Source organism: Pongo abelii, chromosome 9 (genome assembly GCF_028885655.2).
Source record: "Pongo abelii isolate AG06213 chromosome 9, NHGRI_mPonAbe1-v2.0_pri, whole genome shotgun sequence".
Lineage (NCBI taxonomy): Eukaryota > Metazoa > Chordata > Mammalia > Primates > Hominidae > Pongo > Pongo abelii.
Window position 1 is genome coordinate 97,034,652 of NC_071994.2, and position 16,194 is coordinate 97,050,845.

The 16,194-nt window shown below is 47.3% G+C and overlaps 1 protein-coding gene across 2 annotated transcripts in view; it reads left to right on the forward strand.

Annotated features, from left to right (window-relative positions):
• Positions 1–8,853: 8,853 nt before the first annotated feature.
• PANX1 (pannexin 1) overlaps positions 8,854–16,194 on the forward strand; it is a 59,038-nt gene continuing 51,697 nt past the window's right edge. Inside the window, exon 1 of one of the 2 annotated variants that reach the window (XM_063727834.1) lies at positions 8,854–9,568. In XM_063727834.1, the coding sequence (XP_063583904.1) occupies positions 9,388–9,568 (181 nt within the window). In that variant the 5' untranslated portion in view covers positions 8,854–9,387. 2 annotated transcript variants of the gene reach the window in all.

Sequence of the window (16,194 nt, forward strand, 5' to 3'; positions counted from 1 at the left end):
TCAACATTCTTACCCTTGAAATGCATCCTAAGCCATTGGGACCAATTTGACCTGCAAACCCTGAAAAAGAGGCAGCTCATTTTTTTCTGCACTATGGTCTAGCCCCAATATTCTCTCTCTGGTGGGGAAAAATGGCCACCTAAGATAAGTATAAATTGCAATACTATCCTGCAGCTTGGCCTTTTCTGTAAGAGGGAAGGCAAATGGAGTGAAATACCTTATATCCAAGCTTTCTTTTCGTTGAAGGAGAACACACAACTATGCAAAGCTTGCAATTTACATCTCACAGGAGGACTTCTCAGCTTACCCCCATATCCTATCATCCCTATAGCTCCCCTTCGTATTAATGATAAGCCTCCTCTAATCTCCCCTACCCAGAAGGAAACAAGCAAAGAAATCTCCAAAGGACCACAAAAAACCCTGGGCTATTGGTTATGTCCCCTTCAAGCTGTAGGGGGAGGGGAATTTGGCCCAACCTGGGTACATGTCCCCTTCTCCCTCTCTGATTTAAAGCAGATCAAGGCAGACCTGGAGAAGTGTTCAGATGATCCTGATAGGTACACAGATGTCCTACAGGGTCTAGGGCAAACCTCTAATCTCACTTGGAGAGATGTCATGCTATTGTTAGATCAAACCCTGGCCTTTAATGAAAAGAATGCAGCCTTAGCTGCAGCCTGAGAGTTTGGAGATAACTGGTATCTTAGTCAAGTAAATGACAGAATGACAGCTGAAGAAAGGGACAAATTCCCTACTGGTCAGCAAGCCATCCCCAGTATGGATCCCCACTGGGATCGTGACTCAGATCATGGGGACTGGAGTCGTAAACATCTGCTGACCTATATTCTAGAAGGACTAAGGAGAATTAAGAAAAAGCCCATGAATTATTCAATGATGTCCACCATAACTCAGGCAAAGGAAGAAAATCCTTCTGCCTTACTCGAGTGGCTATGGGAGGCCTTAAGAAAATATACTCCCCTGTCACCTGACTCACTGGAGGGTCAATTGATCCTAAAAGATAAGTTTATTACCCAATCAGCTGCAGATATCAGGAGAAAGCTCCAAAAGTGAGCCCTGGGCCCTGAACAAAATCTGGAGGCATTATTAAACCTGGCAACCTTGGTGTTCTATAATAGGAACCAAGAGGAACAGGCTCAAAAGGAAAAGCAAGACCAGAGAAAGGCCGCAGCCTTAGTCATGGCCATCAGACAAATAAACCTTGGTGGTTCAGAGAGGACAGAAAATGGAGCAGGCCAATCACCCAGTAGGGCTTGTTATCAGTGTGGTTTACAAGAACACTTTAAAAAAGATTGTCCAACAAGAAACAAGCCACCCCCTCGTCCATGTCCGCTATGTCGAGGCACTCACTGGAAGGTGCACTGCCCCAGGGTGCAATGGTTCTCTGGGCCAGAAGCCCCCAACCAGATGATCCAACAACAGGACTGAGGGTGCCCAGAGCAAGTGCCAGTTTAACCATTGAGCGCCAGGAAATTGACTTCTTCCTGGACACTGGCGCAGCCTTCTCAGTGTTAATCTCCTGTCCTGGATGACTGTCTTCAAGGTCTGTTACCATCCGAGGAATCCTGGGACAGTCTGTAACCAGGTATTTCTCGCACCTCCTCAGTTGTAATTGGGAGACTTTGCTCTTTTCACTGCCTTTCTTGTTATGCCTGAAAGTCCCACACCCTTATTAGGAAGGGATATGTTAGCCAAAGCTGGAGCTATTATCTACATGAATATAGGGAACAAGTTACCCATTTGTTGTCCTCTACTTGAGGAGGGAATCAACCCAGAAGTCTGGGCATTGGAAGGACAATTTGGAAGGGTAAAAAATGCCCGCCCAGTCCAAATCAGGCTAAAAGATCCCACCACTTTTCCTAATGAAAGGCAATATCTCTTAAAGCCTGAAGCTCATAAAGGATTACAGGATATTGTTAAACATTTAAAATTTCAAGACTTAGTAAGGAAATGCAGCAGCCCCTGCAATACCCCAATTCTAGGAGTATAAAAACTGAATGGTCAGTGGAGACTAGTGCAAGATCTTAGACTCATCAATGAGGCAGTAATTCCTCTATACCCAGTTGTACCAAACCCCTATAACCTGCTCTCTCAAATACCAGAGGAAGCAGAATGGTTCACTGTTCTGAACCTCAAGGATGCCTTTTTCCGTATTCCCCTGCACTCTGACTCCCAGTTTCTCTTTGTCTTTGAGGATCCCACAGACCACATGTCCCAACTTACGTGGACTGTCTTGCCCCAAGGGTTTAGGGATAGCCCTCATCTGTTTGGTCAGGCACTGGCCCAAGATCTAGGCCACTTCTCAAGTCCAGGCACTCGGTCCTTCAGTATGTGGATGATTTACTTTTGGCTACCAGTTCGGAAGGCTACTCTAGATCTCTTGAATTTTCTAGCTAATCAAGGGTAAAAGGCATTTAGGTAGAAGGCCCAGCTTTGCCTACAGCAGGTCAAATATCTAGGCCTAATCTTAGCCAGAGGAACCAGGGCCCTCAGCAAGGAATGAATACAGCCTATACTGGCTTATCCTTGCCCTGAGACATTAAAACAGTTGCGGGGGTTCCTTGGAATCACCAGCTTTTACCGACTGTGGATCGCCGGATACAGCAAGATAGCCAGGCCCCTCTATACTCTAATGAAGGAGACCCAGAAGACAAATACTCATCTAGTAGAATAGGAAGCAGGGGCAGAAACAGGCTTCAAAACCTTAAAGCAGGCCCTAGTACAAGCTCCACCTTTAAGCCTTGCCACAGGACAAAACTTCTCTTTATACATCACAGAGAGAGCAGGGATAGCTCTTGGAGTCCTTACTCAGACTTGTGGGACAACCCCACAACCAGTGGCATAACTAAGTAAGGAAACTGATGTAGTAGCAAAAGGCTGGCCTCACCATTTACAGGTAGTTGTGGCAGTGGCTGTCTCAGTGTCAGAGGCTATCAAAATAATACAAGGAAAGGATCTCACTGTCTGGACTACTCATGATGTAAATGGCATACTAGGTGCCAAAGGAAGTTTATGGCTATCAGACAACCGCCTACTTAGATACTAGCTGCTACTCCTTGAGGGACTGGTGCTTCAAATATGTATATGCATGGCCCTCAACCCTGCCACTTTTCTCCCAGATGATGGGGAACCAATCGAGCATGACTGCCAACAAATTATAGTCCAGACTTATGCCACCCAAGATATCTCTTAGAAGTCCCCTTAGCTAATCCTGACCTTAACCTATATATCGATAGAAGTTCATTTGTAGAGAACGGGATACGAAGGGCAGGTTATGCCATAGTTAGTGATGTAACCGTACTTGAAAGTAAGCCTCTTCCCCCAGGGACCAGCGCCCAGTTAGCAGAACCAGTGGCACTTACCCGAGCCTTAGAACTGGGAAAGGGAAAAAGAATAAATGTGTATACAAATAGCAAGTATGCTTATCTAATCTTACATGCTCACGCTGCAATATGGAAAGAAAGGGAGTTCCTAACCTCTGGGGGAACCCCCATTAAATACCACAAGGAAATTATGGAGTTATTGCATGCACTGCAAAACCCCAAGGAAGTGGCAGTCTTATACTGCCAAAGCCATCAGAATGGTGAAGGAGAAAAGGCAGAAGGAAACTTTTGGGCAGATGCTGAGGCCATAATTGCTGCCAGGCGGAACTTCCCATTCCTGCAAAAAAGGGTCTTTACCAACTTAACCTACCACCCTCGTTTTGAAGGAAAAGACCCTTTCCGACTTCTAAATATGCAATCATTAGCTGACTTCCCCATCTCTGATAGGACCAAGAATACCCTAACAGGACATGCAATCCAATTTTTGCGTTCTTACATTTCCAACTTCACCTATTACACAAGCAATGAAGAGCCCATACACGGCCCTCTAACTACAAATATCACCTTTGCTTTCCGAGCCCCTTTATGCATCCAATGCAACCTGTTATCAGGCCTGCCCCTAGGGCACCTACTACCCCATCAGTGTAATTACACCCTACAACTTCAAGCCCCAGCTGATGATAGTAACTTCCGAGTCACTCAAACTGCTCCATTCAGATGGCTTGTCCACTTCTCAGGGCCCCCAAAAATCATCACCTCCTCCCTCCTTAACAAACAGTCCAGGTTTTGTAATGGCAAACATACTCCCTGCATGACCATTCACCCCTGGGCCCTCTGAAGCAGCATCCCCACCACTAGTGAATGCCTTCTCATCCCCCTCTTTCAATTGCTCTCTCGAATAGTTCCTAGTAGATACAAAATGGTTTTTTCTCCAATGGGAAAATAGAATACAGGGAGCCACTCAGTTTGCTCCCAACACCCCTTTCCAGCCACTCACTGGAGCTACCTTGGCAAGTATTCTATGAGTATGGGAAAATGAAAACAATAAACTCACACACCTTTTTAACATACACAACCAATTCTGTCTACCCAGCCAAGGTATATTCTTCTTATGTGGAATGTCGAACTATATCTGCCTCCCCACTAACTGGAAGGCACCTGCACCTTAGTCCTTCTAAGTCCCAACATTAACATTTCCCCAGGAAATCAGACCCTATCAGTACCCCTCAAAGCTCAAGTCTGTTAGCACAGAGCCATATAACTAATACCCCTACTTATAGGGTTAGGAATGGCTACTGCCACAGGAACCGGAATAGCCAGTTTATCTACTTCATTATCCTACTACCACACACTCTCAAAGGATTTCTCAGACAGTTTGCAAGAGATAACGAAATCTATCCTTACTCTACAATCCCAAATAGACTCTTTGGCAGCAGTGACTCTCCAAAACAGCCGAGGCCTAGACCTCCTCGCTGCTGAGAAAGGAGGACTCTGCACCTTCTTAGGGAGTGTTGTTTTTATGCTAACCAGTCAGGGATAGTATGATATGCCGCCGGTGTTTACAGGAAAAGGCTTCTGAAATCAAACAATGCCTTTCAAACTCTTATACCAACCTCTGGAGTTGGGCAACATGGCTTCTCCCCTTTCTAGGTCCTGTGGCAGCCATCTTGCTATTACTCACCTTCGGGCCCTATAGTTTTAACCTCCCTGTTAAATTTGTTTCCTCTAGGATCGAGGCCATCAAGCTACAGATGGTCTTACAAATGGAACCCCAAATGAGCTCAACTAACAACTTCTACCGAGGACCCCTAGACCGACCCACTGGCCCTTTCACTGGCCTAAAGAGTTCCCCTCTGGAGGACACAACAGCAGAGCCCCTTCTTTGCCCCTATCCATCAGGAAGTAGCCAGAGTGGTCATCGCCCAATTCCCAACAGCAGTTGGGGTGTCCTGTTTAGAGGGGGGATTGAGCGGTGAAGCCAGCTGGGCTTCTGGGTCAGATGGGGACTTGGAGAACTCTTCTGTCTAGCTAGAGGATTGTGAACACACCAATCAGCGCTCTGTATCTAGCTAAAGGTTTGTAAATGAACCAATCAGTACTCTGTAAAAACACACCAATCAGCGCTCTGTGTCTAGCTAAAGGTTTGTAAATGCACCAATCAGCACTCTGTAAAAATGCACCAATCAGTGCTCTGTGTCTCGCTAACGGTTTGTAAATGCACCCATCATCACTCTGTAAAAATGGGCCACTCAGCACTCTGTAAAATGGACCAATCAGCACTCTGTGAAATGGACCAATCAGCGGTCTGTAAAATGGACCAATCAGCAAGATGTGGGCAGGGCCAAATAAGTGAATACAAGCTTGCCACCTGAGCGGCAACCCACTCAGCTTCCCTTCCACGCTGTGGAAGCTTTGTTCTTTTGTTCTTCACAATAAATCTTGCTGCTGCTCACTCTTTGGATCCACACTACCTTTAAGAACAGTAACACCAGGAGGGCCCGCGGCTTCATTCTTGAAGTCAGTGAGACCAAGAACCCACCAGAAGGAACCAATTCCGGACACACTATTTTCCAACAAGTTCTCCATCTGGCCTCTATTTTAAATTCATTAAAAGTAGAATAACATCATACCAAATGTAAAAAATTGCCAAAACTGAGGGCAATTTATGCAACTGCTGAGATTCAGTCCAGATCCTTAGAGGAACTTGCTATGTAATGAAAAAAGAGATACACAATCCACCATCCCATCACAGAAGGCAAAATGAACTAACTGCTAGGCCAGAGGAGAGAGTAACAAGGGAGGGAAGGATTCATTACAACTGGAGGATTGTGGAAGGCTTCCTAAAAAGGGGGCATTTGAGGCTAAAAGGGGGCCATTTGAGCCTATCGGATGATTAGATTTTGGCAAGGAAAGAAGGGAAATGGCACCCATGATTTCCTGACTCCCAGAAAGCCCCTGTTCCAGCTCTGAATGTCCCAACTGACGCATTCTCCCAGGCCCTACTTATTCTCTGCACGTCCCTTGGTATACCCCACTTTTCACAATAATCAGTCTTTCTACCTTGCATTATAGTTAAGTGTGTGCATGCCTTATTTCTCTTGCTAAGCCATAAGGTCTTTGAGGAAATGGAATGCATTCACTTCGTTTCTGCTTCCCCATCCACTGAGCCCGGAACTGGCCTATCACCAGCCTCTAATATATGCCTGGAATGTATGGATAAATGAGTGTGAACTGGGCCAGTTTTAAAAAGTGTTCAGATTCCTTCAGATATTTATTTAATAATATGAATTAAAACATCAACTCTGTGCAAGGCATTTGTGCTAAGTGTTGAGGATAAAAGTGGTACACACGGGCATGGGCCTACGCTCAAGAAGCCAATCATATAAAGTGGTGGCAAACACTAAATAAATGAATAAATATTTGTTGAGTTGTAATTGTGACTATTTTTAAGAAGGAAAAATAGAGAACAACAATGACAGATGATATGTACCTAGATTCACAAGGTAGCCAGGCACTGGCACTGGGTACTACCCACGTGTTAACTCATTTGGTCATTACCACAGTCCTAAGAGGTACAACTTTTTTACAGATGAGAAAACTGAGACACAGGAGAGTCAAAGAACTCCCCAAGACTAACAGCTAGTAACTAGTAGGGCTAGTATTATGGGAGAATTTCACAAAGGGACCTAATCTAGTCTGTCTACTTAGGAAAGGCTTTCCCAGGGAAGTGACATCAAGCTGAGGCCAGGAGGGTGAATAAAGGTGGGCCAGGCAAAGAGGCCACTGTGGGGAGTGTTTTGGGTGGGAAGGCCTGGAGGAGGCCAGGGGCTTAGCTAACTTGAAGAACTGAAAGGAAAGCAGTGAAGCTGGTGGTGAGGTAGGCAGAAGCCATGCTAAGAAATTTGTATTTTATGCTAAAAACAATGTACACTTTAAGTAGAAAAGAGGATCCTACCGGAGTTTTGAAAAGCTCATCCTGGCAGCTGTAGAGGAGAATGGAGGGGGACCCTGTCTCACATATTTCCTATATGTGGTTAGGAGACAGGATGGTGAGTTGAATTGGGTATTGGCAGTGCAGGTGGAGGGGTGTCAGATTTGCTATATTTAGGAGAGAGAAGCAAGAGAATTTGAAAATTGGTCATGGCAGCTATGAAAAATGGAGTGTTGAAGATGGTGCTCCAGGATTCCGACTTGGGTGCACAGGTGGCTGGTGGTACATTTAGTAAGATGGGGAAGATGGAGTTCAGGTTTAAGGGGAAGATGAAGACTGAAGTCCTGGCCATTATGAGTTTGAAGCCCTATGCGCCATCTACGCGGAGAGAGCTGTATATAGGCTCTTGGATGTGTGTTTAGCGGCCAGGCTGGGGTGGAGAGGTACATGTGGGAGTTGAGGTTTGTATCTGTGGACCCACAGAGAAGGGAGCCAAGCCCTGCCCCAAGGAGCCCTCATGTTTGCAGGTCCTGCTTGCTTCAAATGTTGCTGGTGATAACCTACATGTCACATTTGACAGGGCTTCCAAACTAAGCCATCTAAGAAAGGTCTTATGATTCATGGCTTAGATCCTGTCCCTGTGTAAAAAATCTTACGGTGAGTCCTTCAAATCTTTTTGTCAGTTCCTCGAACTGTTGATGTACTGATTAGTATGTAAAATACTGACACTGAAAAGAACACTGACTTGTTTCTGAATCATATAAACTTTGATTTTCTTGTGCACAAAACATTTTAGCCTGTATGTTGTCATCTGCAGCCAGTGACTGTAACCTGTGTACCATACCCTCCGATGAAAAAAATCCCAACTCTGATATGAAAGGTCCTCCTCCCTTTTCTTAAACTTTCTTCTAAAACCCTTCCAACGTGTAACAAATTTTGAAACATGCCCAACTTTGCTGGTAAGTCTTCTTGGGTGGATCCTCACATTTAGATTCCAATAAATCAAATTATTTCTACTTCAACAGCCTTAATTTCCGTGGACACTGGTCAGAGTATTTCCTCCTGTCTTTCCATCATCCACTTCCTGTGAGCTGTTCAGAAGCAGCTCTCTGCAGCCCCAACACCCACCTATCTGCAGGTCCTCCTCTCTGCTGGCTCCCGGAACAAGGCTCTGATTGGGATGGCAGAGGAAAGAGAAACGGGACCAGCAGCGCTACTCAGGCGTCGAAACTCCACACTCGCTACCGTTTCCGCGCCACCCTCTCAGGCGGAGCTCCTGGAAGGGTCCAGCGCTCCCTCTGCAAGGCACCATCGGTCTACACTGCTCGATTGGCCTTTTATGGCACTGACTGTTCTTTGAAGCTTTTGCAGCTCCTTCTAACCCGATTTCACCGTGTTGGAAATGTCGGGGGTGGGGCGTAAAGGGGGCCATCCCGTCCACAGAAAGAGTCGCTTGCAGAAATGATTTTAAAAATCCCGCGTGCCAGGACGTGAGGAGAATCCGGCAGGGAGGGACGGGAGAATTTTCAAAGGTGCCGCTCAGTGGGAAAATCCCTTTGTCAGAGAATGGCCCGAGGGGCGCGGGATGCAGCCGCGCCCACCCCGCCCCGCGTCACCGCGTCTTCCGGAAGCTCCACGCCCCTGGGTACTCGGTTTCCCCGGATGGTTCCGGAAGAGCACGGCGCAACGGGCTGAGAGCGCAGGGCTAGCCCGGAGGCCGCTTCGGCAGCCAGGGCGGCGCGGAGGGGCAGGGCCAGAGGGAAGCGCTTTGTTCCGCGCGTGGTTCCCGCGCCTACGGGCGCGCGGGAGAGGCGCGAATCCGAGTGCCGCGCACGACCCGGGGACTTGCACGGGCGTGCGGGGTGGGACCGCAGGAACCGGAGCTTTCGGGTCCCCGCCCCGCCGGCGGCGGAGGCAGCGAGCGCGAGAGCCCAGCGCAGTCGCTGGGAGCCGGAGGCACCGAGACACAAAGGCAGGCGGGATGCGGGAGCAGCTGGGGAGCAGGCAAAAGGAAAACGAAAGTCGCGCGCCCGGCCGGTGACAGGGTGAAGGCGCTGCGCAGCTCTCCCGACGCCGGCGGTACCCGGACCTCCTGGCCGAGCCTGGCGCGCCGCAGCCATGGCCATCGCTCACCTGGCCACGGAATACGTGTTCTCGGATTTCTTGCTGAAGGAGCCCACCGAGCCCAAGTTCAAGGGGCTGCGACTGGAGCTGGCCGTGGACAAGATGGTCACGTGCATTGCCGTGGGGCTGCCCCTGCTGCTCATCTCGCTGGCCTTCGCGCAGGAGATCTCGATTGGTAAGCCTCGCCCAGGACGGTGGGGAGTGGCCGCCCCGGTCTGGCCCGGTGAGCTGCGATTTTACGGCTCACAGGCCCGAGTCTGGGTACGCCCAGCTGTGATGGTCGTGAGCGTCAGGAAGGGCAGTGGCCCCAGTTTTATGGTCCAAAGCGTTCTTTGCCCAGGTGTTTCATTGGTACCCTGGTCTACTCTGCTCGCATCCCTACTCCTCAGTTCTTTTGTTCCTCATGCCCCTCTGATCGGACTGTGGCTTATAGTTTATGTTCCACCCTTAGAACTGGCACCTTGCCACCAGATTTGCCAAGAATAGCTGTGTCCCCGTTTTTCACCCCTGTCTCCTACGTATTTGTTCAGCCGCCTAAAATTTTACACCAGAGAAGTTCCTGAGTGGCTACATGGAGGATGTGAAGACCGGTGCTCCATGAGAAGTGTGTTCTTTCAGTGTCTTGCATATAATTGGTATTTGCTGAGATCTTAGCTCTCTAGGGTTGTGAATGATAGGAAATATCTGCACTTGGCAGGCATTAGAGGGATCCTCCACTTGGACGGTCTTACGAATGTGAGATGAACAAGTCCTCTTCCTGTAAATAATCATTTGAGCTTCATAACAGTTGTGTAAGATTGGAAAGTCTGGTGATTTGGGCAGGATCGCGTGGCTACGTGCCTTACCTTCCTCATCAGCTGTTTTGACTTTCCGCACAGGAGAGAGTGTTTATGAACCAACAGGAAGGTAGTGCAGGAGGGTTAAATACAGTTCTGTGGCAGGGGGAAGAGAGAGGACCCAGTGCGGCTGGACTTTGGGAAAACTTTTGTCAGAGGGTGGGTGGGATTTGGATAAGCAGGAGTAAGACCTTTGTTAAGGTTTTGAGATGGCAGAGAATGTTATACGTTCCTGGAAAGAGAGACACAGTGACTGTCCTATCCAAGGCAGGAGGATAAGTCAGAGTTCCTGGAGTCTGAGAGTGAATATGGGCCTGGGTCAGCCTGGAACAGAAGAGTGTAGGCTGATGGTTTCAGAACTGTGAAGTTATTGTTTGAGTAGAGGACAGACTGGTTGAAAACAGCACTATGTAAATACTAGCCTGATGGTGGCATTTAGGGTCTGGGAAGAAGGTGAGAAAACGGGGCCTGGAGGGCTGGGTGCCAGAGAGCAAGGCATCAGTTGAGGTCTTATGCACAGAGGGTGTGAAAAGTGTAAGAAAATGGGTGGGTGATTGCTGTGAGATCAAGGAGTAAATAAGCAGCACTTGAGTACCTAGTTTTTAATAGGCCATGAAGGGCAGTACTGGTCAAACGTGCTGCAGAGGTTGTATGTCTGGGTGAGTGGAGTGTGGTGTTGGTGGTGATGGTAATTGTGAAGTTGAGGGAAGAGTTGATTAGGAAAGAGTGATGATGAGTGATTTTGCAATCCGCAGCACTAAGTTGTTCAGCTTGGCAGGAAGTTGCCAAATTCATTATGGAAAATAAGTTTTTAGTTTTCCTGCTCTTTGCGTAGGCATGGTCATCAGGATGTTCTTTAACTTTCCATTTGACAGTGAATTGAGGCTTCCAGCTAAAAGCAAAACCACCAAGTAGCATGAGTCCTGGAGATAGTCTCTCCCTTCAGTCAATTCCTCCTTCAGTACTGGCTGTGTGCTGAACTCGGTGCTGACTTCCAAGGACCCGGGAGTAAAAGAGGCATGGTCCCTGTCTTGGAGGTGCAAGTCTTGGGTACCTGGTTGGGACAGAAAGGCAGGAGGGAGGAGTTAGTCACCCTCTGTGACCAATCTCCACCTCTAGCGCATGTACTAGAGGGACTCCTAAGGCACCTGTACCTGTAATGCCTTAGATACATCTAAATTGGTGGGCCGTCTGAGAGGTATTTTTGGGTTATTGGGAGTGGTTTTACCTAGCAAGAGTTTGAGTTCATGCTGTGTGCGTAACACTGTTGTGTGCTGAGGGAGATGGGAAAGAATTTTGAGACCTTGTTCTTGCCCTGCCCTCTCCCTGCCCTGTGGCAGTTTACTATGCAGTTGGGCACTAGAGCGTATCTGTTAGCAGGTAATGTCATTCAGCTGTGTGTAATTCAGCACCCAGACAGGTGTTAAGCTATGAGCTCCAGGCTGGTGAAGGTTGTCAGGCACTTGGGTGAGGAGCTGTTGAGCAGACTCCCATGTTTTCTGAAGTGTTTTCAGGAGTTCCAGGGGAGGACAGACATGTAGGATGAAGCTAACAGGACCAGGGAAGACCTACTAGATCAGGTATACATTTAGATAAAACCAGAAGAGGGGAGAGGTACATAGATTAATACATGGAGTTGGTACAGTGGGAGGGATCATGTCATGGAGCATTTAATTTTGTGTAGTTAGTTTAATGCACTCAGCCAAAAACAAACCAAAAAAAAAAAAACAACAATAAAGGGAGAGTGAAGTAATTGAAATGGAGCTGGCACTTTGCCCACCATATTGGTCAATGAACACAGGCCCCAGGAAGACACTGAGATAAGGTCTACAGACTTAAAACATGGCTTCATCCTCCCTCTGTTGATAATTACTCCTTCCCTGTCTGGTGATTGGAATACTCTTTTGTTGAACTTAACACAGAGCTTTATAACCTGTCTATGCATGTTTTGCATGGAGATTGAAAGTACTCTATAAACATTTGTTGTGAATTAAAGGTGATAGCTTTTGGCATCATCAGACCTTGCTAATTGATTCTTATGTGCATGATGCTGTACCTTGGCAATGGGATGTCAGACACACGTAGGACATAAGAATCTTTCCTCCGGAAGCACGGTCTAGTAGAGAAGTTGAATGCATAACCTTCCTAATGCAGGATTCATGGAACCTGGGCAGTGTCAGAAGTGTGTACTAAAGCCTGATGCTGTGGAAAGGCAGAAGGAGGGGTTTCTTCTGACTCATGAACAGTGAGAGTTTCAGGGCAGAGTTGGCGCCTGAGGCAGGATTCCAAGGTATGGAGCAGTGTTGGCTGAAGCTGAGACGTGTGAGACAACATGTGGCCGCTGGAGCTTTAGCGGCACCGTCACATGGAGAGGTGGGAGCCAAAGTAAGGGTCCAGGGGCTCCACATGAAAGAGGGCACAGCAAATCCCATTGTTTTCCTGTTTGTGTTGGGGGGGTGTGTGTGTATAAAATTAGAAACGAGAAAATCAGCTGTAATTACATGTTTTTCCTTTTTCCACCTGTATGATAAACTAGTATATATAAGAATTCATCTCTTTTGATATAAAATCCCCTCAAGCGTAAAATAAATTATATTTTCCAGTTACTTTCCAAAAATTAAATTTTCTGTCAACTGGTGTTTGATAAAATAGGGTTCAAGTTGAAACTTTGTGGCGATTTTTCCTTTAAATAAATGATTTTTTACTTTAAAGAAAATCTATTAAATCAAGAAATGTGCATGGATTGTGCTTTAGATTTAAGAGCAGGTTCTCTGTGGGGGTGGGAGTGTTGCAGGTTAGAGAGAGGGAATGTCCTCATATGATAAAATACTTGGCTTCATATTAAAGGCTTCCCTTTAGTCTTTGGCCTGTTCTCTTAGTAGTTCAGCCCACTGGGCTCCTCTCAGAAAAGAGGGACTGAGCCTGCCCGGGCCACAGAGACCCATGGGCATGGCAGCGAGCTGACCTTTATCAAGCCCTGCTGGGTGCCAGCATGGTGGCTGCAGGTGAAGCGTCCACTCCTCAGAGGTTCTGGCCCCTTCCCTCCCACAGCAGTTCACACAGGTCCCATGTGGTAGGCACTGGTGTGGGGCTGCCTGGGCTGGTGGGGACTGTGTTGGGGACAGAGAACAGAAGGGACTCTGCTTTGCTCATTCACCAGATCTTGGTCTGCCTGCCCACAATCACAGGTTGAGGGTCACTGCAGAAGTGATGTGGTCTGGAGGGGCATGGCAAGGCTGGTGCCATGGCCAAGGTGGAGGCAACTTTGGTAGTCTTTGCAGCAGCCACTCATTAGTCCAGATGTGCCCTGTGATAGTGAGAATTACAAGCAGAAACCCTCCCGAGGGAGTGGCAAGGAGACTCTTCTGAGTTGTGCCTGGGAGCATTTTGAAGGCTTTTGGACAGTGAGATACTAAGGATTGAATGTAAGAACTAAAATGTGCACCTGTCTGGTTAGGCCTGATAACTTCTACTGAGCCTTTCTAAAATACTGCAGGTCTGCCTCCTTTGAGATTCAGCTGGGTAGGGGGAAAATAAGTGACACACAGCAAAAGACAGTTTAAATTTAATTGTGAGTTTGGGCTAGAAAGGCTGTGTGGTGGGAGCCAGAGAAGGGAGAATCAGTGGTTTCACCAGCCCTCATTTTTCCTTCCTCTTGCTTTCCATCATGTCTTGCCCTCAACAAGTGCTCCATAGGAATTTAGTGAAGGAAGTGCCAGAGCGCACTAGAGAACTCTCCCAGAGTGGCTGTGCTGAGGGAATGGATGGGGTGTTCTGGATAAGGGTCCCAGTTGCTTGGAAGTGCGCCCTCTGAGTGCCATTTAATGATACAAGTGCTGTCCTGGGTCAGGCCTGTCCTGGCCACCTCCCGGACACCTGCCTCTGATGATAGCAGTAAAGGATGCACGTCGTCATGATAGGTAAGTTGTCCCACTTGATTTATAAGCTCAGGTTATATTGCGTGTGCCTCAGATTCTTTTTTGTGTTATTTTTGTGATGAGGAAGAATCTGTGTTCAGAGTGCAGAATGGTGTACTGTGTAAGAAGGATGAGTGTGATCTGTGTGGCTTGGGTACCCCGTGGGTGTCACCTTGTGCAAGCTGCTGGGAGACAGTGCCTCGAGGCCCTTCATTTCTAACACATCTACTCTCAGATGCCTCTAGAGGTGCTGCACATTTCATTGAGAGGGGGAAAGGTTTAGGAAATGGCTGGGCGACAGCTTTGTGTAGAATATAAGCATGATTGCATGACGTGATCTTCAAGCTCTGAAATTCTAGAAGTATTTCTCTAAAGTTATGAATTCCCTTAGTGTGCTGCAGTTATGCACTGAATGTTTGTGTCTCCCAACCCCAAAATTCATATGTCGAAGCCCTGATCCCCAATGTGATGCTAATTGGAGATCTCTTTAGGAGGTAATTAGGTTTGGATGAGATTATCAGAGTGAGACCTTCATGACGGGATGCCCTTAGAAAAAGAAGAAATCCCTTTTTCTCTCCCCCCTCCCTCTTCCTCCCTCTCTCCCTCTTTCCCTCTCTCTCCCGCTACCCGCCTTACTCTCTTCTTCCCTCTTCGTCTCTCCACAAGTGTGGCCGCAAGGAAAGGTGTGTGAGCATGCTGGGAGAAGGGGGCCATCTGCAAACCGGGAAAAGAGCTCTCACCAGACACCGAATCTGCTGGTTACCTTGATCTTGAACTTCCTAGACTGTGAGAAAATAACTATTGTTTAAGCCACCCAGTCTGTGGGGTTTTCTTACAGCAGCCTAGATGAAGACAAAACTGTCAACAGACCAGACTCTGAATGGGATTCATGTTCAAGGGGTCTTTTGACAGGGCCTCCTGTGCCCTGCGCATAGGGCTGTACAAGGCCTGAGGCTTCAGGGGCTGCTTTGATTCCCTGCTGCCTCATGTGGCACATATCCCCTGGGAAGGAGAGCCCCTGTCTCCTGCCAGGGTGTTTCTGGCTGGCTGGACCAGGTAGGGAGCTGGGGCAGCCAGTAGTCTACTAGGGAAAGGGTGTCTGGTCAGCGGGGGACCCTGCCTTCCTCCCCCACTGACCTCCCAGTGGGCAGCCACCGTTCTGGGTAGAGAAGGACTTGGTCTTTCTGAGTTAGCACTGCTCTTTTGCTATCATTACAGAGCAGGCATTGGGCCAGCCCCAGTGAGTCAAAGGATAGATATAACTGCAGTTGCTGCCGATATAGTTTGCTTGGAGTTCCCCTTTCATTTTCTGCAACTGAGTCAGCGGCTGGGTGGCTTAAGTTATCTGCTCTGTTGTGGCTGAATTTAGACCAGTCTTTGGGAATATCTTTAGGCTGCTTTTTAGCATGTACCAGCTGGCAAAGCAGATCGATTCTTTTCAGGGTTGTCTATCAGAGTGGGCCAATGTTTAGGGTCTCTTGGCATAGGTCCTATAATAGAACATCTTCAACTCACACTAAACCAAAGAGCCAAGAGAGACTCCTAACCCCTCCAGAAGGATGTATGCTGTCCAGAGAGTCTACTGTTGGATACATGTTTTACCTTGTTAATGTTTTTCTTGTACCAGTAGTACCTAAATACATTATCATGGTAAAGGATTCATAAATCTCTTTCACCATGTGCTGAAGGTAGGTGGACACTTTGTGCAGCCTTATTGCTGTACTTTGTCTGCATTAACGTGTACACCTTATTTTATTTTTTAAAACAAATCGAGTCATACCATAGTGGCTTGCTTTTTCTCACTTTGTATGTTTGGAGAGCTTTCCGTGCCAGTACATAGGTGTCACCTCACTGTTTTATAATAGAACAATATTCCATAGCTTAGAATATACTTAAAATTCATCTAAGCATTCCCCTAATGATGGACATTTACATTCTTTGAAAATTTGTACTCATACATAAAGCTTGTTTGCATGAAAATCTTCGTAAATATTTCTCTCCTCCCAACATTAAAAGCAAAGGAGACTGCAGCAGTATCAGTTTCCAGA